The sequence below is a fragment of the Monodelphis domestica genome, chromosome 4, assembly GCF_027887165.1.
Source record: "Monodelphis domestica isolate mMonDom1 chromosome 4, mMonDom1.pri, whole genome shotgun sequence".
NCBI lineage: Eukaryota > Metazoa > Chordata > Mammalia > Didelphimorphia > Didelphidae > Monodelphis > Monodelphis domestica.
The window spans coordinates 3,156,780-3,182,710 of record NC_077230.1 but is presented as its reverse complement, the minus strand read 5'-3'; the positions used below and the strand labels follow the sequence as shown (position 1 = coordinate 3,182,710).

The following is a 25,931-nucleotide window of genomic DNA, read 5'->3' as shown; positions in this document are numbered from 1 at the left end:
GTATGTGAAGATGTCCCTGGTGAAAGAGGCCAATGTGAATATTTTTTACAATGAGCAATGAAGGTAGCATAAGCAGGCATTGTGAACCACTGAGAGTTTAGTTAGACATAGAAGATACCAACATTATTCACAACAACATTATTCACAAATCTTGAGCTGGGAGATTGGTCTATAGTTTTCTTTCTCTGTTTTTGGTCTGCCTGGCTTTGGAATCAATACCATATTCATGTCATAAAAAAGAATTAGTAAGGCTCCTTCTTTGCTTATTTTGTCAGATAATCTGTATAATTTTGGCATTAGTTGTTCTTTAATCCTTTGATAGAATTCACTTGTGAACTCATCTGCTCCTGAGGATTTTTTTTAAGGAAGTTCCTTGATGGCTTCCTTAATTTCTTTTTTTCTGAAATGGGATTTTAAAAAAGTATTCTCTTTCTTCTTTTGTTAATCTAGGCAATTTATATTTTTGTAAATATTCACCCATTTCACATAGATTGTCATATTTATTTCCATATAATTGAGCAAAATATTTAATTTCCTTAATTTCCTCTTCATTAGATGTGAGATGACCCTTTTCATCTTTGTTACTGTTAATTAAATTCTCTTTTCTTTTTTTATTAGATTAACCAGTTCTTTATTTGTTTTATTTGTTTTTTTTCAAAGTACTAGCTCCTAGTTTTATTTAATAGTCCAATACTTTCAATTTGATTAATTTCTACTTAAATTTTTTAGGATTTCCTATTTAGTTTTTATCTGGGATATTTTAATTTGTTCTTTTTCCAATTTTTAATGTTGTAAGCCAAATTCATTGATCTCCTCCCTTCGATTTTGTTGCTATAGGCATTCAGAGATAGAAAATTTCCTCTGAGTATTGCTTTGGCTGTATCTCATAGGTTTTCATATGATGTATCCTCATTGTCATTCTCTTTAATGAAGTTTCTATGATTTCTGTTTTGACCCACTAGTTTTGAAGAATTAGATTATTTATTTACTGATTAATTTTAAATTTGTCTTTCCATGGACCCTTGTTAATTATAATTTTTATTGCATTATGATCTGAAAAAGTGGAATTTATTATTTCTTCTTTTTTGCATTTGTTTGTAATATTTCTATGCCCTAGTACATGGTCGATCTTTGTATGTGTACAATGTACTGCTAGAAGAAGGTGTATTCCTTTTTATTCCTATTCAGTTTTCTCCACCTATCTATTAAATAATTTTTCTAACATTTCATTCTCTTCTCTTACTTCTTTCTTATTTATTTTTTGGTTGGGTCAATTTATCTAGTTTTAAAAGGGGAAGTTTTAGATTCCCCCTTTAATATGGTCTTACTTTCTATTTCTTCCTTGAGCTCCTTTAATTTTTCCTTTAGAAATCTAGATGCTATGCTACTTGGTGCATAAATGTTAAGTAATGATATTACTTAATTGTTTATATTACCCTTTAACAAAATGTAATTTCCTTCCTTATGTCTTTTTTTATCAGATCAATTTCTATTTTAGCTTTGGTATCATGATTGCTACTCTTTCTTTTTTTACTTTACATTACATATGATAAATTCTCCTCCAGCTTTTTACTTTTTACCTTGAATCTGTGTGAGTTACCTTGCTTCCAATGTATTTCTTGTGAATAACATATTATAGGATTCTGTTTTTTATCCACACTACTCTCCCCTTCCATTTTATAAGGGAGTTCATTCTATTCACATTCAGTTATGATTACTAACTGTGTGTTGCCATCCATCATATTATTCCTTTTAAATTCTGCTCGATTCCCTTTCTCTCTGTTCCTCCTCATCAGTATTTTGCTTTTGGCTACACCCCACTTCCCTCTCCCTCCAATTGTTTCCCTTTTCCCTTGTCTTATTCCCCTTCTACTTCTCTGTGGGATAAGATAGATTTCTATAACCAACTAATTAGGGTAAGTTAGAATTCTATACCCCACTGAGTATATTTGTTTATACCTCTCTGAACCAGTTATTATGAGACTAAAGTTTAAGTGTTGCCTATTACCATCTTTATCCTCCCCTCTCTATAATGATTTTTCTTGCCTCTTTATGTTATATCATTTACGTCATTCTATCTCTCCTTTCCCCTTTTTCACAGTGCAACACTCTTTCAGCCCTTGGTTGATTATTTTACATGCCATTCATATACATACATATTATACCATACATACATATCATTCCATATCATCATATTTACATGTACATCATATTGTCCTAATCAGCTTGACTCTCTACCCTCTTTCTAAGTAAATTCCTTTTATCTTGTCTACTACTAAGAACAATTTTTGAGAATTACAGAGATCTTCTTTCCATGTAGACATATCAACATTTTTACCTTAATGAGTCCCTTAAATTTTCTTGTTCTGATTCACCTTTCTGGACTTCTACTGTGTCTCATATTTATCCTTCAACTTTTTTGTTTAGGTCTGGCTTATTCCTCAGAAATGCTTGGAAATCTTCTATCTTATTGAATGCCCATTTTATACTTTCAGTTAGTCCAATAATTCTCAAATTGTCTAATCTAAGAGATTTACTTCCTAGAAAAATTGTTTTTTCAACATTTCATGATTTCCTCTTTTTTCCCATCCCTTTGGTTCTGCTTTATTGTTTCTAGATTTCTCATGAAATCATTAGCTTCTAGATGGTCAATTCTGATTTTTAAGGCCTTATTTTTCTCTGTCAGTTTTTGGTTCTTTTTTAATTGGTCCATTTCTTCTTACATTATTTTCACTTCGTATGGTATCACTTTCTTTTCTTCTTGAATCACTCTCTTTTCTCAATCCCACTTTTCCTTTGCCTCTCTTAATTGGTTTTTGAAGTTCTTTTTTAGTTCTTTCAGAATCTATGTTCAATCCATATTTTTATTTTGGACTTTGGGTATGTTTCCTTTGTCTCCTTCTCTGTCTGTACCTTGCTTTTTGTCTCCATAAAATTATTTAGAATTAGGTGCTTTTTGTTGTTTGCTTATTTTTCCTATATAATTATAGGTAGGTTTGGGGGGGTGATGGATGGATGGAGGGCTGAGACCTCCAAAAGCCCCCTTCCCCTGCTGATTCAACTGATCCTTGAGATCTGATCTTGAGATCCTTGAGATTCTGATAGTTTAAAGACTTGCCTCAGCCTTAGGTGTAAGATTTTGATCTCAGTCTGATCTTGATTAGGTCAGGTGCTGGTCAAATTCTAGCCTCAGGCTTACTCTCAAGTTTTTGGTTTCATTGTGTACTTGAGCCAATCAGGCACAGCCTTGATGGTCTTGTCTTGGAACTCCATCTTGTGATTTAGGCAAAAAGACTTAGTACTTTGTATTATTATCCACCCCAAAGTATGAATTAATTCCTTGTCCCAAGCCCTGAGTTGATTTCCCTGGGCTTGGGCTCCAAACTTCTCCACAGGCTTGAATTTTCAAGGGATATGGGTTGGCTTATACTGCTATTTGCTCAGGCAGGATCTCGGGGTCTGGATGTTGGTTCAGGTGTAAGTTCCTGAACTTCAGACAGCAGATGTGGGGTGGAGTGCTGTGGCTTGCTCTTGTCTTTCTTGTCCCTCCTTGCTATATCTTCTTGTTGGGTCTGCTCTTTTCTTACCCTGTGCCATAGATGTTCATTGCCTACCTTTTGGGCTTTTGTTTTCTTCAAAGTTGTTTCACTCTATCTCCTTGTTAGTTCTTTCACTCCTATATTCATTTTGTGGTGATATTTTAATCTTGGTAGGAGAGGATTCTCATGGTGACAGAGCTTCTGAGGATTACTTGGCCATCTTGGTTCCCTCACTTGTTTTTACAATGAGATATTTCATATTTTCTGCTACCTTTTCATTCCTTTGATTTTGTTTTATTTTTTGATGTTTCCTGAAGTAATTAGTTTCTATATTTCCAATTCCAATTTTGAAAAAATGAATTTCTTCCATGATCTGTTAATCCATCTTTTCCACTTGTTCCATTCTTCCTTTTATGGAACTCTTTTGAAGATTTTTGTGCCTCTTTTTCCAGTTTATCAAATTTTCTTTTAAACTATTATTTTCTTTTTTTGCATTACTGTGATTTCTCCTCATTTTTCTTTGATCTTTCTTGTTTGATTTTTGAATTTCTTTTTTAATTCTTCCAGAGTCTGAGACCACTTCCCCTTTTCTTTGAAATTTTGAATGTGTTTTTTTGGATCTCACCATCCCCTTTTGATTCTGTGCTTTGCTCTTTGTCCCAATAATTTTTTTCTATAGTTAGGTGTTTCTTTTGCTGTTTGCTCACTTTCCCAGTCATTTTTGGTCTGTGGACTGGGAGTTTTAAAAGGTCCTGATTCTGTTTCCTTTTCTGATGGCTTGCAGATTTCAGCACATGGAGCTATTTTACCTTGGGGCTAGATCTTCACTGCAGCATGAGTTTAAAAGAGCCAAGCTCTTTGGACTTCTGGGCCTCTCTTCCAGCTAGTTCCAGGGCCTGGGACTTCAAAGGGGTAGGTTTGGAGTTTGGGGTGCTCTCTTGGTGGTGTAGGCAGGGTGCCTGGATCCTTAATTTGGCCTCTGCCAAAGCTAAGAACCTGGTATAACAGGTGTGTGTGTATGCATGTGTGCAATTTTGCTTCCAGTTCCCCCTTTTTCTGTGAAAATCCCATGAAAATCAACCCTCTCTACTTATCTTTTAAGTTGTACTCAGTGGAAAAACTCCCTCACTCTGACTTGTTGTTGATTTTTGACTCCTTTCATCCTAAATTAAAAGGATTGTCAGAGAGGTTCCAGCTTTCACTGCTACTAAGCTTCCATCATGGCTCTGCCCTTCAATTCATAATTATTATATGACAGTTCCATGATGATATGTTTGCTAATGGGTTCTGAATAATGGATGATTCCCTTAATTTTTCCCAGTCACCAATGGAATGAAGCAGGGCTGTGTGCTTCTGTCCATGCTTTTTAGTGTGATATTTTCAGATATGCTGTTGATGCCTTCAATAAGGAGAAAAACAGCATCAAGGTCAGCAATTACACTAACAGTAATTTACTTAACTTGAAAAGGCTACAAGCCAACACTAAAGTAGGGCAGTTGGCATACAATTTGCTGTTTGGAGATGATTTTGCACTCAATGCTCACATTGCTCTGAGGCTGAGATGCAATAGAGTATGGATTGATTTTCTGAAGTTTGTGCTAATTTTGGCTGACAATTAACTTTAAGAAAACAGATTTTGTGCCAGTCAGCACCTTACCATCCATATGTGGAACCTTAGGTTACAGGAAATGGAGAAATTTTAAATGCTATAAATAAGTTCAATTACCTTGGCATTATACTTTCTAGGACTGTACAGATAGATGATGAGGTTTATGCATGAATTGGCTGAGCCAGTTCAGTGTTTGGGAGACTCCAAAACAAAGTGTGGGAGAAAAAGAGGCTGCCTACCAAACTGAAGGTCTACAGAATCATTGTGCTAACCCTCACTGTTGTATGCCTATGAAACCTACGTTATACCAGTGCCATAACAGAAAACTAAGTCATTTGCATTGTCTTAAGAATATTTTGAACATCACTTGATAAGATAAAGTACCATTCATACAGATCCTTTCTTGAGTTGAATTTCAATGCATTCAGTTCTACTGGGAAGTGCTGATGGTCATGATGCCAAATACATGTTTGCTTAAAAGTGCATTTTTGGAGAATTCCCATGAGAAAGCACTCAGATGCAGTTCAGAAGAAATGCTACAAGGACAATTTAAAAGTCTCTCTGAAGAACTTTAGCATCAATAGTGAGACACGGGAGACACAGACAATCCAGCATGGCATCAAAGGAAGGTGCCATGCTCTCTGAGCAAAGCAGAATTGTTATTTGTGTTCAACTTGTGGTAAAACCTTCCAAACTCATATTGGTTTATCAGCTTCAGTCAGGAATGTTGTACATTGATACTGATATAGTGATGTTATTTTGTTCCTCTTTAAGCATGAAGGACAACAAGCAACAGATGAGGAAACTGAGGCATGCAGGGTTAAGTGACTTGCCTAGGGTCACAAAAGTAGGAAGTGTATCAGGCCAGATTTGAACTCAAGTATTCCTGACTTTAGGTATGGACTTCTATCCATTGAACCACCTGCTGACCTTTCTTTTATATTTGTCAAAATTTTAGAGACCATTAAGGTCTCCCCTTACTGTGTTACTCTCCATTTCTTTGTAATTCAATTCATGGTTTTCTTTTTGAAAGATATTCTAAGGCATTTTGAGCATATAACTCTAATATTGGTATCAGTTCTGTGTACTTTAGTTGCTTTCAGAATAATTAAATTTACTTTTTTTGTCTCACATTTTTTAAACTATAAGAAAATGATTGCAGCACCTGCTTTTTTGGGAGGGGTATCATCTAATATTTAGTCAGTTTTCCTCCAACCTTTCATTTTTATTGACCACATTTACCTTGCTTTTATGCATGTTTCTTTCAAGCAACAGATTGGGTAATTTTGTTTTCATATCCAATCTGTCATCTCTTTCATTGTATTGAACTTATTTATCCTTTCACACTTAAAGTTAGGAAAAATATGTTTTATTTTCCTCTTTGTCTCAATTGTTATGAATTATAATTTTATTTCTCTTTTATAAACCCTGTGCTTTGTCTTCTTAGTTATTTTTGCCTAATTTACTTTATTTTTTCCTTTTTTATTAAAAACTTTAAATTATGTAGAAATAATTTCTGAAAACTGATTTCTAACATTATATTAGTACTTTATTGCAATATATATTTCCACATTCCCTATGTCATGACTAAAGACATATATAATAAACACACAATTCACATATATAATAAAAATTCATGGAAGAAATGAAGAATGGCATGCTTTGATCTGCAATCAGATTCCAACAGTTCCTTATTTCTCTGTGAATAGTAGGTTTTAAAAAAATTATTATTATCATGAGTCCCTATAGTTTTCCTGGAAGCTCATTTTTTTGGATAATAGTTTAGTCCTTCACAACTGATCATCATACAATATTTCTGTTACTGTATACTCTTCTCCTGGTTCTGCTCACTTTAATTTGCATCAAACATAAAGGTCTTTCCAGGTTTTTTTCAAATGATCCTGTTCATTATTTCTTATGGCTCAATAGCTTTGCATTATAGCCATAAGCCATAGCTTGTTCAGCCATTTCCCAAATGATGGACACTCTTTCAATTTCCAATTATTTGCCATTACAAAAGAGCTGCTGAAAATATTTTTCTATATGTAGGTCCTTTCCCTCTATATCCGACCTCTTTGGGATACAGCCCAAGTAGTAGTACTGATGGTCCAAAGAATATGCATAATTTTGTGGCTATTTGGATATAGTTCCAAATAAATATCCAGAATTATATCAATTCACAGTTCCACCAATAGGGCCCCAAATCTCTAACACCAACTCAAATATTTGTCTTGGTTGCATTGGCTTTGTTTATACAGAAACTCTTTATTTCAATGTAAATAAAAATATTCATTCTATTTTTCTTAATGTTCTCTAAATAAAATTTTCCCTTATCCATAAGTCTGTCAAGTAAGCTTTTCTGTGCCCTATTAATTAATTGATTTCTAGACTAAGTATTCATTTTGACTTTTATCTTGGTGTATGGTGTGAGATGTTATTTTATGTAAGAATTCCCACCATATTGTTTTCTAGTTTTCCAAGCAGTTTGTCATTTAATGAGTTCTTTCTCCTAAAACTTAGATCTTTGGATTGATTGAACATTAATTTAATATGGTCATGAAGTTCTGAATGTTGATTTACTAACTATTCCACTGATATACTACTCTATTTCTTAGCCTACTAGACTGTTTTAGTGATTACCATTTGTTTATATAATCTACTTACAGAACTTGATTCTTAAAGGTTCTTTTCTTCTTACTCTGAAATTCCCCCTCATGTTTCTCATATCTTTCCTTAGTTTTGTAGTTTAACATAATTTACTTTTCTTTTTTTCTTTTATGTAGTTGTAAAATTTTTTCATCTTTTTCTCTTATGAACAAGTTATATAAAATTTTCTTCTTTTTTCCCCTTCAACTAGTTTGTCTATTTTTAATTTTTCTAAAATATATTTTTACCTCATTTTCTTCACTATTTTCTTTACTTCCTAGTTTAAACATTAATTTTATTCATTGTTCTTGTGCTTTTTCCTCCTTTTGCCTCTGATTCCATCATGGAATTAGAGTTTCTAAACTATTTTGATTTTCTTCTTTAAAGTAATTTCATTGTTATGCCCTCATATTTTCCCTACACAATAGAAATTTCCTTACCTTCCTGATCAAGTAGTTCAATTCTATCCTAACAAATCTAACCCTTAACAATTTTTCAAATCCCTGTTGCATGTAGGACTCTGTAATATAGACACACACACATATGTGTGTATACAGAAGGTGTCCCAAAAGTCTTACTGTAGTTCCAAGTTATTAAACATTTAATAGCTAAAAACTGTACTAAGAATTTTAAGACTCTCTGTATATATAAATATATATACATATGGTTATATATACTATGTTCATATTGGCATATGTGTCTGTGTCTTTTTTAATATATAGATTCTCTTACCTTAAAATTTTCTGTATTAATATATTCTTACATATACACATGTATGCATACTTGGATATGTATATTATGTAAATATATGTGTGTGTGTATGTACGTGTGTACCATACATGTTGTTTAAGGAAAATCTTATTGAACATACTCTTTCCACCAAAAAGAGATGTAAATATTCCAGGATTTTCATATGAAGGAAAGTATTTTCAATATCTTTAGCAATAATAGTATTTCATCCACACAAGTATTATGTTTTACTTAGTACTTACTAGTTCCTGGTCGAGCATCAGAAACATCCACCAAAGGTCCAGTAGCCTGAGACACAGATTGGTAATGGACTGTGTGGGTCACTGTTAGGGATTTCTGCTTGGATGCCTCTCCAAAGTCAGCATCAGTCAATAGTACAGTTGATCGATCATCTAGAAAACAATATTTAAAAGATTTACTACTCTTTGGCCCAATGTTAATGTTTGTGCAAATAAAAAAAATTTAAATAGCTCCGTTTCTTTTCTCAAAGTATGCTCTTATTGTGCCTACAATTAAAAAAAATAGTAACAACATAACAAATTTTTGCCAATTTTTCTTAAGTTCTTTTGTATGTTTAAAAAAAAAACAGATGATACCACTTTGCTTGCTGTAAGCAACAGGAGTAAATGAAATTGATATTATTTTTCCATTGATATTTATTCCTTTTTGATTAAATAAACATTGATTTCTTTGTCTCCTGTTTTAAATGCCAATTTAATGTAGGCATGAGTTTATCTATTTATCAAAATTATCATTAATTATCTAGACACCATCAATTAACTTGATATAAGGTTGTATTAGGCCAGACATTGCTTTGAGAAATGAGGAACTGTCAAAGAGTACTTGGCCCTTTACATCAAGTGGTAAGGTAGAGTGTGTCCAGAGGAGTGTAAACAAGATGGTTTATGTCACCTCAAATTTGTCTGGAAGCACTAGGAATTCTTATCCTGGCTAAGATATTTTAAGTGGGTATAATTGCTCTTTTAGGGAATTTAAAGAGCTATTAATAGGAAAAGGAGTCAGACTTACTCTCTTTGACACTAGAGGGAAGAACCAAGAGCAATGGATAAATACTGGGGAAAAAAAAGACAAATTTTGGCTGAGGCTAGGAAAATGCACTAAAAGAGGGAAAACCATTATAATACGTAAAATATTCATTTGAAAATCTCTGTTAATTGGATTTTATTTGGTCAAAGTAGAAACATTTGGAAAAAGTTACATGCCATGTTAGAGGTTTAAGAAACTACACTTTTAGTTTTGACTCAGGGCAGAAGAAAAATTTTCAAAGGAAATTTAATTTTAAAGACTGGAGTCAAAACAAAACAAAAATTCAGACTTTTCCTGTTATAAGCAAACTTGTAAAAAGTACCTAGTAAGGTAAGGTGTTTGGGGAAATGTTTCAGCTGTTTCAGGGCACCAGGGGAATATTTAATGAAAGACTGAGTCTTGGGATAGAAGTGATAACAACAAACCATGCTTTATTGAGTTAGAGTGGTGATATAGAATTTTATTCCTAGTCTACTCCCAGGGGTTCTGAAGCAGGAAACCAGGATGACCCAAAGTTCCTAAAACGCTAATGATAAAATCAAGTATAGGAGCATAGAAGAAAATTTAATTAAGGAACTTTTAATCACATTATGATTCCTCTATAATAGTTCGATAAGTTGTAACTGGGTGATTTTAATAAGGCATATTATTAAAACCAGTAACAGTAAGAGCCTCTGCAATGATGAAAGTGCTTGTACACTTCCCTTTTATTCTCCTTGTCTGGAGAATGTAACAAAAGAAAACTTGGTCCCCAGCCCTGCAGTGATATGTGTCCAGTCATAACCCCTTTACTGGAATTTATGACCCATTTCGGTTGAATGTTCCCAAACTTACTTTAGGAACCTGTTCTCTGCTCATTACCTCTGCTAAGCAATTGTCCAAAGGCTAACACTGATTGTCTGGACATCAGATTGTCTTTGGCCATAGCCTGGGTGCGGCTGCAGAAATTCTAGATTTTGTGCCCACAAAAGTCAGATCCTTCCTCAGTGTGCTGACCCAGATCTTTTGATTTCTTTCGTAGAATCACTGTACAATCTTCCCATTCTGTTGGGACTTTAAAGAGGCATCAAAGGGAATAGGAGTAGAAATACCATAAATTCATTCAGAACTGCATTAAGGTATAAAGCGCCAAGTCTTCCTATTCATTATAAAGTCAAGTTCCATCTAGAAGACTCCGGGAACTTGCTGGTTTAGGCAATTTTAGACCCCAGGAGTCAATGGCTACTAATACGTTTACATTTGCCGTGTATATCAATAGCCAATCTCTAGCCAGCATCTCAATTTACAATCACGCTAAGAGGAAACTATGGTCTAGAGATGACTTAACATTATATTTGCTTATTTGGTGAATTTCTTATTTTCGGAGGGAGTATGTAAGGCGTAGAATACTTAGAGCTTCTAAAATAGAATAATCAGTAGTGATACTTTACCAATGGTCTCCATTGTGTCCCTCTCTTCAATTAGAAGCTGTGCTCGGGGAATATCAATGTGCATTCTCAGGGTCTGTTGTTTGTTTAACGTATCAGAGGTTCTGGTATTCTTACTGGGAATGAAATTGGAGACATAATTAAAAAACAAAATAGCTTAATATTAAATGGGTTAAATATGAATTTGATCCAGAATTATGGAGGGCAAAAGGAAGGGAAGCAAATGGCATAAATGTTTTGAAAGCTGTTTCTTTGTTATATAGAACAGTGCCTGGCATAGAGAAGATGTTTAATAAATGCTTATTAATTGAGTATATTGAATCACTTAAATCGTGTGCTTTTTTTTCAAGCAGGTGACCGTGAGATTAAGAACATGTGAATTACACTATATAAATTCAAATTAAACCATCGACTCTATCTAAAAACCTTTGAAACTGATATTTTGATAAAAGCTATGGAAAGATAACTAGGAGATTATATAGACAAATTTATATCAAGATATTTTCTATCTCATATATAGATATACATATATGACAACACATTATAAACCTTCATTTCTTGGCTGGTGTTATTTCCGTTTTCTCAAAGGAGAGTGTGCAATTATTTAGGATATTGTCACTGAACTTCAAACTGTGCTAGAAAATTAATCTCAGAACCTAACTAGGCAACGATCTAACAAAAGCAAATAAAGATCTACAATAAGGAGTGCATATGGGGGTCTGCGTGCTCCGTCAGATTCCTCAGTGAGTTCTGCTGCATTACAGGAAGTCAATAAAAGTAAATTAGTCACTCACAGAGATGGCAACAGAGACTGGCCATCCTAATGAGAACAGTGACTGCTCAGCCTTTGCCAGAATTCTAAAGTATTATGGAGCTGCTTTAAAACAAATATTTACACAAATAAATTTTTAAAAAGCAAAAAAGAGGTAGGCAAAATATTTTTGAAATGTATTAAACTGTTATATTTACAATCCTAACTCATGAGTGATGATTTAAAAGATATCGGCAAAGTTGTCTAATATTTAATTCACTAACATGAAGAAGATAATTACCACTTTAGGAGATAATAATACTGAAAATGTATTGAAAATGTTTTGTAATGAGAGTGCATAGCTCTTCGGATGTTGTATTTATATCATATATTTATATGCACACAAATTGTATTTATGTAATATATTTATATGCATATATACATACGTATACATATATATGTTCACATATACATATACACACATATATTTCTGCCTATACTTGTTGCTGAAGTAATTGCATTTCTTTCTTAAGAGGAATAATGTCACCATGTATTAACATACCAATTATTAATATCCAATGGAGTAGATTCACTAAAAAATCCCCCAAAATGTTTTATGACATATTTGAAATTAACATTTTGAGTATTTCCTACTACCATCTTTTTTGCACTCAAATGAAGTATAATTTTTAAAATATAATTTCTGATTAAATATAGGTTTCTATTTTTGGAACTCAGTTTCAGAATACATGTATGCCAAAGACTAGTATTTAGATCATTTAACACAATGAACATTTCTTGTGAGGCAATTTAACTGAATAATTATGATGTATTACGTAATTTTGTACCTTTTTGTCCATCTATTACCAAATGTAAGAACTCAACTTTTTAAAAACAAAAAAGATTCGCAACAATTTAGTGCTTGCATAAAATTTAGAGCATTTCAATTTCTTAGAATTTTTGAACTACTTTCACTGCTTAGAATGACTAATTACCCACTATAAAAATATGAGAAACTGTGGACAGATCTCTTTAGAAAGTAATAAAACAGTTCTAATTCTTTTTTCATTATGCATAGTTTGAGGCAGCCATTCCTCCTGATTTATTAAATAGTATGAAGAAGAAATATAGCTCATACTTAAATAACAAGAAGCATTATGCTATCAGATTGATTTAGGATAGTTTGATTATCTGTTATCAATAAAAATAGACAAAGCTCATGTGAAATTTAACTAATTTCCTAGAGGTTGAGCAACCAAATGAGAATAGTTATCCAGTATGAAGTCAATGGTATAAAAAGTTTGAGCATGAAGAAATAAAAATTTAAATTAATCCTCATGGTCAGTTTTTAAATTTGTCCAAGTATCCTATCAATAGACAGTTATCTATTACTGAAAGATATTACTCATAAATATTTCTTTGGGAAATAACATTCTTTTATTTTCTGTTCAATAGGTCATAACTTAATTCATATCATTATATTAAATACTGGTAATATATTTATAGAGAAGCATCAATTAAGAAAAAATTTAAAACACATTTCAGATGTCTTCAGATTTCAGAATACATTGGAGCAATCACTGATTTTAAAATGGAGAAACGAAGCCCTCAGAAACCACGTAGTCATATTTTCATAGATACCACACAAATCATTGGATATTATGTTACTCCAAATTATCAAATATAGTTTAAGACTTCAGAGGAGGTATTATTTCATTATTGCAAATATTGCTTTTGATGGTACAGATATACTTTATTTCATCCATGCCTATTCATGTTGTGCGATTAATAACTTGTGTGACCTCCATGTCCTCTCATAATCCTTTGGGTTGGGTGGCAATCAATGTCTTGGAGATCTTCCCACAGAACTTCTAACAACAGATACCACAGGACACCTGGGTTGTCTACTGGCTATCCCTCAATACCTCTACACGATCACCTCATCTTTAATGATATTTTTGCCTTATAAGCTAAGCTACATTTTTCTTATGACCAAACATCATGTTGCAGAGTGTTGTTGAGCTATAATCCTCTTTTACCAAATTTCTAATAATACCTCTTTCTAAACTTAAGTAGGCAAGCCCTTGGACAATAAGTATTGTTTGACTATTCTTGAAGTGTTTCTAATTGTTCTAGAACTATACAAAAGTCTGACTTTCCTGTAATAGCCCTCAAGAAACCAGGGTCACTTTCATGACACGAATAACCATATATTAAAAAAGTATATGAATAAGCAAACAAATAAAATACTGACTTCTTTAGTCATATGACTAAAGTTCATTTAGTTCATTTGCTTAGAATTAATTTGTATTTATAAAATGAACCAAATATACATACTTCTGAACAGTTTCCCAAAGTTTCTTTATCTCATCTGCAATTCTACCTACCAACTTCTTTTGGAGACATAATGATGTTGAAATTTTCAGATACTTTGTGTTTCGAAAATGGCCTATAAGGCAATTATTAATCTTGTTTTTCAATTATATCAAAGAATTTTGCAACTGGAGGGGATGTTAGAAATTGTCTTGTAAAACAATACCATTTTATGTGCAAAGAAATAAGTTCTGAGAAGTTTATTGCCCATTTTCAAGCAACAAATTACTGGAAAAGCTAGATCTAGTGCTTAATTATGCTATCTCTTATTCTGGTATTGTCTTTTAGGGAAATGCAGATTTTTAGAGGTGAAAGTTTGATTTGATATTCTAATGAACACAATTCAGACTAAAAGAAATTTTATAACTAGCTTCATTGTTTTTTCTATGAAAGACAAAACAAATGATTCTTTCAACTTAGTGATCAGATGAATTACTTTCTCTTCTAAATAAACTGTACTCATCAAAAGAACTTTTAAAAAGATTAATAGACTTCCGGGTTAACATGACTGCAGTTTAGACACAGGACTTTTCCTCTCCTCATCATCTACTGATATAGACTACGTCAAAAGGCCAAAAAAAACCCAAATTCAGATGAACAAATGGTCTCCATAGAAGGGTGTAGCACTGAAGGTATATGGCATTTGGGCATTTCCACAGTATAAGGGGATGAAATAGCTCCCACCAAAATGTGAGCCAATCAACCCTCCCCCATCCCACCTATGGAGCCAGTGTCAGAGCCAGTGCTCTAGAATCAGTGGACAAGCAAAGGGCACCTCTAGATCCTTGGCAGCTGACTAAAACCACCAGGGACCTACCCCTGAGAGCAGCTATACCTGAGACCCCAGCAGGCAGAAGAGTGCAGATATTGAGCACAGAGATAAAACAGAGAGGGGCAGCACATAGTAGAAGCTGTGGAGATGCGAAAGGTGGCCTCAGGCAAAAACTGCTCTAGCTCCATATACAGAAAGCCTGCCCTTCTCACTCAGACTCCTGACTGGAAAGAGAAGGAAAAGCCATCTTAACAATGATAAAAAATGCCCAGAAAATCCAACTTCCAACCACCAAGAAGATCAAGAAGAAGACTTTGACCCTGGATAAATATTATGGAGGAAAAAATCCAGACTACAGAGGAAACAACAGAGACAACGAACAATGAAATACATCCAAACTACCCCCCCCCCCCCCCCATGGAAATTGATCACAAACTCTTGATGAATTTAAAATCTGAGATTTTGAGAAAAATGGAGGAGTTTTGGTAAGAAAAGGTGGAAATAGTTCATAAAGAAAATAACAGTTTAAAAGACAGGAACTCCCAATTGGAAAAAGAAGCCCAGAAATCAAATGAAATAATAAATAAATTGGAGAACACAATTAAATAGATGGAAGTCATGAAAAGCAGATTAGACCAAGGCAAAAAGGAAAATCAAAAGATTATATCAGAAAAACAGTTTTTAAAGACCAGAATTGGGCAGTTGGAAGCCAATAATCTTGAAAAACAGCAAGAATTAATAAAGTAGAGTCAAAAGACTGACAAAATAGAAGGAAACATGAAATATCTCACTGAGAAGATGACTGATCATGAAAACCAGTCGAGAAGAGACAATTTGAGAATCACTGGTCTACCTGAAAACCCCCCCAAAAAACAGAAATCTTTACATCATACTGGAAGAAATTATCCAAGGAAACTGCCCTGTTATTCTTGAACAAGAGGGCAAAATAGACTTTGAAAGAGTTCATAGAACACCCTCTACACTAAATCCTCAAAATACAACCCCCAGGAATGTAATTGCCAAATTTAAGAGCTACCAAGCTAAGGAGAAAATTTTAAAAGAAGCCAGAAAGAGACAATTCAGATACTAAGGAGCACCAATCAGGATTACACAAGATCTGGCAGCTTCCACACTAAAGGACCACAAGGCTTGGAATATGATATTCAGAAAGGCAAAATAATAATTGTGTCTTCAACCAAGGATCATCTACCCATCAAAATTGACTATATACTTCATGGGGAAAGTACAGGCATTTAACAAAATAGATTTCCAAGTATTTGTAAAAAAACAAAACCAGAAGGTTTGTATTCCAAACACAAAAATCAAGAGAAAGATGAAAAGGTTAATTACAAAGAGAGAGGAAAGAAAAAATTGTTTTTATTTAAATTTTCTTCTTTAAGGTCTTCAATAAGATCAAATTGCTTATATTAATATATGGAAAATTGTTATTTGTAACTCTCAAAAATTATATTCAGTATTATAGTAATTAGAAGAATCATTAATAGGTAGAGATTGGGGTAATAAGTGGTCTAAGATGATATGTAAAAAAAAAAAAAGAAAAGAGGGGAGGGGAATACCAGATGGCACCAAGAGAAACTTGAAGGAATAAGATAAATAGGACAACATGGGAAGTGGAGGGGAAGAATACTATTATAAGAAGGAGAGGAAGAGAGTGCTAATAGGTAATACTTAAACCTTACTCTCACTGGAATCAATTCTGAGAGAGAAGAGCATCTAGATCCCTTGAAGGATCTAATTCTATCTTACCTTACAGGGAAAGGGAGAAGGGGAAAAACTAAGGTGGGGAGTAGGATCGGGAGTACAAAAAGGGAGGGAAAGAGGGAGAAAGGGAATTTAAATAGACCCTAAAAAATAAGAAGGGAACAAAAAGGGAGGTGCATAAAAGGAAGTAAAATAAGGATGGGGATTAGGGGGACTGATTAAAAGCAAGCCACTGGTTTAAAAGTAAATAGCAAAAGAAGAAAGGGCAAAATTAGGAGAGGATATCAAAATGTTGGGGAATACTGAAGTGGCAACCATAACTCTAAATGTGAATGGGATGAATGCATCCATAAAATGCAAGTGAATAGCAGAGTGGATCAGAAAATAAAACCCTAACATATGCTGTCAACAAGAAACACACATGAGGAAGGTAGACATGCATAGGGTAAAAGTAAGAGGATGGAGCCAAATCTATTGAGCATCAACTGATAAAAAGAAGGCAGGAATTGCAATCATGATCTCTGAAAAAGTCAAAGTAAAAACAGATCTATAAAAAGAGATAGGGAAAGTAATTATATTCTGATAAAAGGCAGTATAGACAACGAGGAAATATCAGTAGTCAATATGTATGCACCAAATGGTAGAGCATCCAAATTTCTATAGGAGAAACTAGTGGAGTTGAAGGAGGAAATAGATAGTAAAACTATATTAGTGGGAGGCTTGAACCTTTCTCTAACAGAACTAGATAAATCAAACCAAAAAATAAATAAGAAAGAGGTAAGCGATGTGAATGAAATCTTAGAGAAAAATTAGAGTTAATAGATTTGTGGAGAAAAATAAATAGGGACAAAAAGGAATACACCTTCTTTTCAGAAGCACATGATACATTCACAAAGATTGACAGTGTACTAGGGCATAGAAGCATGAGAAACAAGTTCAAAAGAGTAGAAATAATAAATGTAATCTTTTCAGATCACAATGCAATAAAAATAATAATTAAAAGGATATATGGAGAGACAAATAAAAATTAATTGGAAATTAAATAATTTGTTTCTCCAAAACTGGTTAAAGAACAAATCATAGAAAAAATTAATAATTTTATTATAGAAAATGTCAATAATGAGACATCTTTTCAAAAATATATGGGATGTAGCCAAAGCAGTACTCAAGAGGAAATTTATATCCTTGAATTTATAGATTAACAAATTAGCGAGGGCAGAGGTCAATGAATTGTGCATGTAAATTAAAAAAAAAACCTTGAAAGTGAACAAATTAAAAATCCCCAGATGAAAACTAAATTAGATATCCTAAAAATTAAAGAAGAAATTTATAAAATCAAAAGTAAAAGAACTATTGAATTAATAAATAAGACTAGAAGCTGGTGTTTTGAAAGAACAAATAAAATAGACAAAATACTGTTCAATTTAATAAAAAAAAAGGAAAAAAGAAAATCAAATTAACATTATCCAAGATGAAAAGGCAGACCTCATCTCTAATGAAGAGGAAATTAAGGCAATCATTAAAAACTATTATGCCCAATTATATGACAATAAATATGGCAATCTAGGTGTTATGGATGAATATTTACGAAAATATAAATTGCCTAGATAAACAGAATAAGAAATAGAATACTTAAATAACCCCATATTGGAAAAAGAAATTGAACAAGCCATCAAAGAACTCTCTAAGAAAAACTCCCCAAGCCCTGATGGATTCACACATGAATTCTATGGTACTGATTCCAAATGTATGGTACTGATTCCAAAGCCAGGCAGGTCAAAAACAGAGAAAGAAAACTATAGACCAATCCCCTTAATAAACATAGATGCAAAAAATCTTAAATAGAATACTAGCAAAAAGACTCCAGCAAGTGATCATGAGGGTCATTCATTATGATCAGGTGGAATTTATACCAGGAATACAAGGATGGTTCAATATTAGGTGTAAAGATTGGATTTGGCTCTCCTCTGATTGTAACAATGAAGGTACTTAGCTCTTCCTTGATTATGAAGATTAAATTGTAATCCTCTGTCTATTTTTAGATTTTAGTCCCCAAAGTGTATGAAGATCTACCCATTATGGATTTTAACCATGAAAAGGTGTGAACACCCATTTCATACATGGAGTGGGAAGTCTGTGACCCACGTGTAAAAAATTGGGTAGTGCTGGAGTGGAGCATCAACTGTGATTGGTAGACATAAAATTTAGGGGAAATGACACAAGAGGAAAAGGTCTTTAAAAATAGAAACAGAGACACACAGAGGACAGACACTTGAAGGGAGTCACTGGGAGTGAAGAGATACTTGAAGTGAAGAGACACTTGAAGGGAGTCACTTGGAGGGAAGAGAGACACTTGGAGTTTGAAAGAGATAAACTTGGAGTGGAGCCTGCTGGAATTGAGACTGATAAAAAAAATCTGCTGTTTGAACTGACAATGTGGTGAGTATAAAGGCTGACTTCCTTCCTTGCCCTATCTGGAGGCATGAGCCTCTGGGAAAGGCCCATCATCTTGAGACTCCTCTCCCCTGGCTGGGGCCTTAGAATTTCTACCTGGTTCAGAGGAAACTGTAGCGCTCTCTCTCTCTCTCTCTCTCTCTCTCTCTCTCTCTCTCCCTCTCCTTTTCTGTTTTCCTTAATATCTTCCCTCTATTATAAAAATAAATTACCATAAATTCCATTTTATTTCAGTAATTCATTTTGGGATTTAGAAATTAAATCCCTGGCAACCAATTAAATATTCAGTCCAACCATAAAACTAACATAGGAAAATCATCCACATAATTGACCACATCGACAAGCAAACCAAAAAACACCCATATGATTATCTCAATGGATGCAGAAAAAGCCTTTGACAAAATACAACATTCATTTCTATTGAAAACACCAGAAAGTGTAGGAATAGAAGGGCCTTTCCTAAGAATAACAAACAGTATATACCTAAAACCATCAGCAAGTATTATCTGCAATGGAGATAAACTAGAAGCCTTTTCAATAAGATTAGGAGTGAAACAAGGATGCCCATAATCACCTCTATTATTTAACATTGTATTAGAAACATTAGTAGTAGCAATTAGAAATTGAAGGTATTAAAATAGGCAATGAGGAGACCAAGCTATCACTCTTTGCAGATGATATGATGGTCTACTTAAAGAAACCCAGAGAGTCAACTAAAAAGCAAGTGGAAATAATCAACAACTTTAGCAAAGTTACAGGATAAAAAATCATTTCACATAAATCATCAGCATTTCCCCATATTTCCAACACATCTCATCAGCAAGAGTTAAAAAGAGAAATTCCATTTAAAACCACCTTAGACAATATCAAATACTTAGGAATCTACCTGCCAAGATAAACACAGGAACGATATGAATACAACAATAAAACACTTTCCACACAATTAAAACAAGATCTAAATAATTGGAAAAATATTAACTGTCATGGGTAGGATGAGCTAACATAATAAAAATGACAATCCTACCCAAATTAATTTTCTTATTTAGTGCTATATTCATCAAACTACCAAGGAACTTTTTTACTGAATAAGAAAAAAACCATAACAAAGTTCAGTTGGAAGAATAGAATATCAAGAATATAATGGAAAAAAATGTGAAGGAAGGTGGCCTACCACTTAAAAAGTACTATAAAGCAGTGGTCATAAAACAATATGGTACTGGCTAAGAGACAGAAGGGAGGATCAGTGGAATAGACTTGGGGTAAGTGACCTCAGCAAGACAGTCTTTGATAAACCCAAAGATCACAGCTTTGGGGACAAAAAAAATCGATAAAAACTGCTGGGAAAATTGGAAGACAGTGTGGGAGAGATTAGGTTTAGATCAACATCTCACACCCTACACCAAGATAAACTCAGAATGGGTGAATGACTTGAATATAAAGAAGGAAACTATAAGTAAACTAGGTGAACACTGAATAGTGTACTTGTCAGATCTTTGGGAAAGGAAAGATTTTTAAGACCAAGCAAGAGTTAGAAAAAATTACAAAATTAAAAAGAAATTAAATTTGAATATATTAAATTTAAAAGGGTTTGTACAAACAAAATCAATGCAACCAAAATTAAAAGGGAAGGAACAAATTGGGAAAAATCTTTATAACAAAAACCTCTGAAAAAGGTCTAATTACTCAAATTTATAAAGAGCTAAATTGATTGTACAAAAAATCAAGCCATTTCCCTTTTGATGAATAGGCAATGGACATGAATAAGCAATTTTCAGTTAAAGAAATCATACTTATTAATAAGCACATTAAAAAGTGTTCTAAGACTCTTATAATCAGAGAAATGCAAATCAAAACAACTCTGAGGTATCACCTCACACCTAGCAGATTGGCTAACATGACAGCAAAGGAAAGAAATATTGGAGGGGAGGTGGTAAAATTGGGACATTAATGCTTTGCTGGTGGAGCTGTGAACTGATCCAACTATTTTGGAAGGCAATTTGGAACTATGCCCAAAGGGTACTAAGAGACTGGGTTTGTACCCCAAGGAGAAAATAAGGAAAAAGACCTGTACAAGAATATTCATAGTCATGGTCTTTGTGGTAGCAAAAAATTGGAAAATCAGGGGATGTCCTCCAATTGGGGAATGGCGTAACAAATTGTGGTATATGTTGGTGATGGAATTATTGTGGTCAAAGAAATAATGACCTAGAGGAATTTCATGTGAACTGGAAAGACCTCCAGGAACTTATGCAGAGTGAAAGGAGCAGAATAAGGAGAACATTGTACACAGAGATTGATACACTTTGGTCCAATCAAATGTAATGGACTTCTCTACTAGTAGCAATGCAATGATTCAGAACAATTCAGAGGGACTTATGAGAAAGAATGCTATCCACATTCAGAGGAAGAACTGTGGGAGTAGAAACACAGAGGAAAAACAACTGCTTGATCACATGGTTCAATGGTGATATGATTGGGGATATAGACTTTAAATGATCACCCTGGTTCAAATATCAATAATATAGAAATAGGTATTTATCAATGACACATGTAAAACCCAGTGGAATTGCACATCAACTACAGGAGGGGAGTGGTTGGAGGGGAGGGAAAGAATAGGAATCCTGTAATCATGGAAAAATATTCTAAACTAATTAAATAAAATTAAAAAAATAAAAATGATCAATAGCTTAATTATCAATATAAATTGAAACAAACACCTGCTACCCTCATGGATGGGAGCAATGTCTTTGATAATAGTACAATCACTCTTGACCTTTTGACTAACTAAGATCAAATGTAATGATAATGCAGATCTCACTTAATTCATGCCTATATCTGATATAAATTAGATAAGATAGTGATGTCTACACAAATCAACCAATAATATTTAGTAAGTATTTTCTATATTTAAGGCACTGGACTATGCACTAGGTATGTAAGTGCAAAAGAATGAAGCAATACCTTCTCTCAAGGAACCTTTATCCAAATAGAGGATAAAAAAAGACATTTCTCTACACATATATGTATATTTACAGCATTAATATAAAGTGAATAAATACAAATATATAGAAAATATTTAAATAAATATCAGTATGGGGAAAAAAAACTACCTCAAGAATATATTGTCTGGGTGGTAGCTGAGTAGCTCAGTGGATGGAGAGTCAGGCCCAGTGATGGGAAGTCCTTGGTTCAAATCTGGCCTCAGATACTTTCTAGCTGTGTGACCCTGGACAAGTCACTTGACCCTCATTGCTTAGCTCTACTACTCTTCTGCCTTGGAACCGATACATAGTGTTGATTCTAAGATGGAAGGTGAAGGTTTAAAAAATACATATTGCCTTATTAAGGAAGAGAAACAGGCAAGGAACGAATGCTTTCCAGGCACATGGGATGAACGGCCAGTGCAGAGCTATGGAGACAGGAGTATAACACATGAGGAAGAGAAAGAAGACTAGTTTGGCCGAGTTGTAGGGCACAGGAACAGAAGTAACATACAACGAAGCTGAAAAGATAGGTTGCAACTTATAGGCAAGAAGAATTGCAATTAATCGACTCTATTCATGTGGTCAGATTCGTACATAAGGAAATTTACTTTGGCATTGTGGAGGGCAGATGAGTGTTTAAAAAGTTCGAAGGAGGGAGACCAATGCAGTTTTTGCAATCTTCTGGGCAAAAAGTGGTGAGAGCTGCCACTAAAGCAACCGCTTTTTAAGTGGTGGAAAGAAAACACAAAGGATTGAGTCTCTTATGGCTGAGGCCAACATGAAGTCTGGAGTTTGAGCAAGTAAGAGTTATACAAAGTGTCCAAGGAAGAACACAGGAGATGTCAGTGATGTAGACCACAGGCTTTTTCATCACCATCAGCTTCCAGGAAAAACCAAGACAGCCAAAGACAGCAGCTACACTCAACCAGCTGGCTTCTGTTGTCTTCCCCTCACCATGGGATTTTCACATGTAAGTGTGGTGCAGACAATAGTGCTAGACCTGGAACCTGGAGCCTGCCTTCATATATGGCCTCAGACGTTTATTACATGCACGGCCCCAGGTCACACTTAGCCTCTGCTGGTCAACTACAAAGTGGGCACAATAGTATCCACCTCCCAGGTTGTTGGGAAGACTAAGTAAGAATATTTTAAAGCACTTTGCCAGGCACTGTGCCTAATAGATGCGTGTTTCCTTCCCTAATGCTTGGTCTTCCCATTTCCTTCCTCCTTCCTTCTTCCTTCCCTTTCTTTATCTGACTTCCTTTCTCCCCTTCTCCCCTCTCCATAAGCAAAGGACAAAGGATTATAGTCCACAATTGGAGGTAAAATGCAAACATAAATAAAAAGCAAGAAATAATAAAAATGCGCAAATGTCCTAATTGAAACTCTAATTGAAACAATAAAGTAAAATCAGCAACGTGGCACCCTGGAAGGACCATTATATTTTATATCAGAGGGCTTGGGCTTGAATAATGACTCATACTTCTGTGTGCAAGTCACTTATCTTTTTTTCCTTATTTGCAAAACTAGGGACTTATTAATATCTTCCAAGACTTAAATTTGTAACTATTTTTTAAAACCCCTACCTACCACCAAAGAATCAATACTACATATTGGGTCCAAGGCAGAAGAGTGGTAAGGGTTAGGCCATGGGGGTCAAGTGACTTGTCCAGGGTCACACAGCTGGGAAGTGTCTGAGGCCAAATTTGAACCCAGGACCTCTATTCTCTGGGCCTGGATCTCAATCCACTGAGCTACCCAGCAGCCCCCTTAAATTTATAACTATTGACTGCTGAGATACCTTTAAATCTCAGTAATTGATTTATACTGTAAATCTAAGAAAATATAGGTGACATGTCGGATTTATTCTTTATTTTAACAGGGATAGAAAGTTGGAGAGCAGAGGGACACTGGATGCCTGAAAGAGAAGTGAGGTCACAGTAGTTTGTAGAGGGGTAAGGGGATAAGGTGAAAGGATATTTAGGGACACTAAAAATAAATAGGTCTAATCCAAGGCAACCTATGTAGTCAGTAAAGCCTATTTTCACCGGCTTGTGGATAATTAAGACCAAATACTGTGATGTTCTTGTCCTGGAAGGCTATTCTGATAATTTGGCGAGAATTTTGCTTTTAATCTACATTATAAATCCATTACATTGCAGGATATGTGGTGAAAAAGTAAATTTATTAAATGTTAGAAATGTTAGAAAATGTTAGAAAGACGCAGGCACATGCAGAGGGAGAGGGGAGCAGCCCACGTGCTCTACTTCCCTCCATTTCTGCTCCTTTCCAGCTGTCTGCCATGTTGTGAGCTCTCCTCAAACCCAACTCCTCTCTAACCCCAGCATGGGAATCACCTTCAGCAACGCAGCACCCTCACATGGCACATGTGACAGGGGAGGGAGGAAGCACTCCCATTAGGCACAGGGGTGGGTAATTTGAAAAAATGTCTTCAGGCATGTGGAGAGGGGGAGGGGAACAGCTTGGCCTCTAGTGCCAAAATCTGGTGGGGCCTGGCAAGTGTGCCATAGGTTCACCACCATGGATCGAGGGGATAGGAGAAGCTTCCATTTCTGCCTTTAGTCTCTATTCTACAATCCCTCTCCTGCCTAAAGAACTTGTCGGTGATTTTGGACTTCTCACTGGTATCCTCAGAGAATCTAGCAGCAGTCTCACAGGCTAGGAGGTAGATTCATATAGAAAAGAAACTCTACGGAGTAATTCTTGAGTCCCCCCAAGAGAAGAACACGACTTGCAGTCCGTTTCTGAGGCTGGGAGTTAGTTACCTCTTTGTGACTTGTGCTCTCTAAGACGGGGCCCATTTCCCCCAGATTCTCTTTTGTTCCATTTGTACTTAGGGCCCTGTTGTGAGCAAATACGCCTTTCAAAAGACACTCAGGGATGGCTTATTTATTTGCTTTAGCATTGACAACCAGGGGGAGAAATACAACAACCGGAGCTTCAGACGATGGCATTAGAGAGTCACTCCAACCTCTTAGGGACACCCTTAGAAATCTGAAGGAAGATGCAACTCTAATGTAGGACTAGAGACTTGCTTTTGAGAGTGGGATAACGATTCTCATAGTTTTTATTCATTATGTTTAATTAAACGATGGTTCTCATCCAAATAGGAAGCCGTCTTATGACTTAGCAGCTCCATATTTTGGACCCTGCCCAACAGGGCAAGCAAACCAAGTAGGCTTCTGAGAAGAGGCATATTACAAACATTTCCCTTTTTTTATGTATTTCGTTTTTAAAACTTACAATGGATCTTCAATAGCAAAATTCAGGAGGGAAAAGTGAGGAGAAGAATGTACACTGGAAATATATAAGAAATTATAGGATGCCAGGAAAACCTGCTAACCACTTTATATACATTTTTTAAAGATGTTGTTTAAAATTTGAATTGTTACAGCAACATAGAAAATATCATTAAAATTCAGCCTGTGGATAATGAGCTTTCTTACCTCATGAGCATTTCAGCTAAACTCTTTGCATCTGTGGGACAAAGAAAACCCAAATAGCAGTTAATGTTAGCAATACATGAGCAACTCATTAGCATTTTTAAAATTTAGAACACGTATTTGGAATTGACTAATTTCTGTAATTTTTGTGGTCCAAATTAGATCCTTAAAATGGAATTGTTCCTTTTTCATATCATTGCCAATAACAAAGCAGATCTGGAGAATCTAAGTGACTTGGGATGGAGTGCCAGGCCTGGAAACAGGAGCCTGGGTTCAGATCTGACCTTAGACACTTCCAAGTTTTGTGACTGTGGGCAAGTTATTGAATTCCAACTGTTTAGTCCTTACTGCTCTTCTGCCTTGGAACCAATATTTAGTATTGATTCCTAAATA

The 25,931-nt window shown here is 34.7% G+C and overlaps 1 protein-coding gene across 4 annotated transcripts in view; it reads right to left on the bottom strand.

The window, feature by feature from the left end:
• DSCAM (DS cell adhesion molecule) overlaps positions 1–25,931 on the bottom strand; it is an 829,709-nt gene that overhangs the window by 52,332 nt on the left and 751,446 nt on the right. For all 4 annotated transcript variants that reach the window (XM_056825955.1, XM_056825956.1, XM_007493072.2 and 1 more), the window contains 3 exons: positions 25,542–25,572; positions 11,022–11,134; positions 8,787–8,936 (listed from right to left, as the gene is read on the bottom strand). In XM_056825955.1, the coding sequence (XP_056681933.1) occupies positions 8,787–8,936; positions 11,022–11,134; positions 25,542–25,572 (294 nt within the window). The remainder of the gene's footprint in view (positions 1–8,786; positions 8,937–11,021; positions 11,135–25,541; positions 25,573–25,931) is intronic.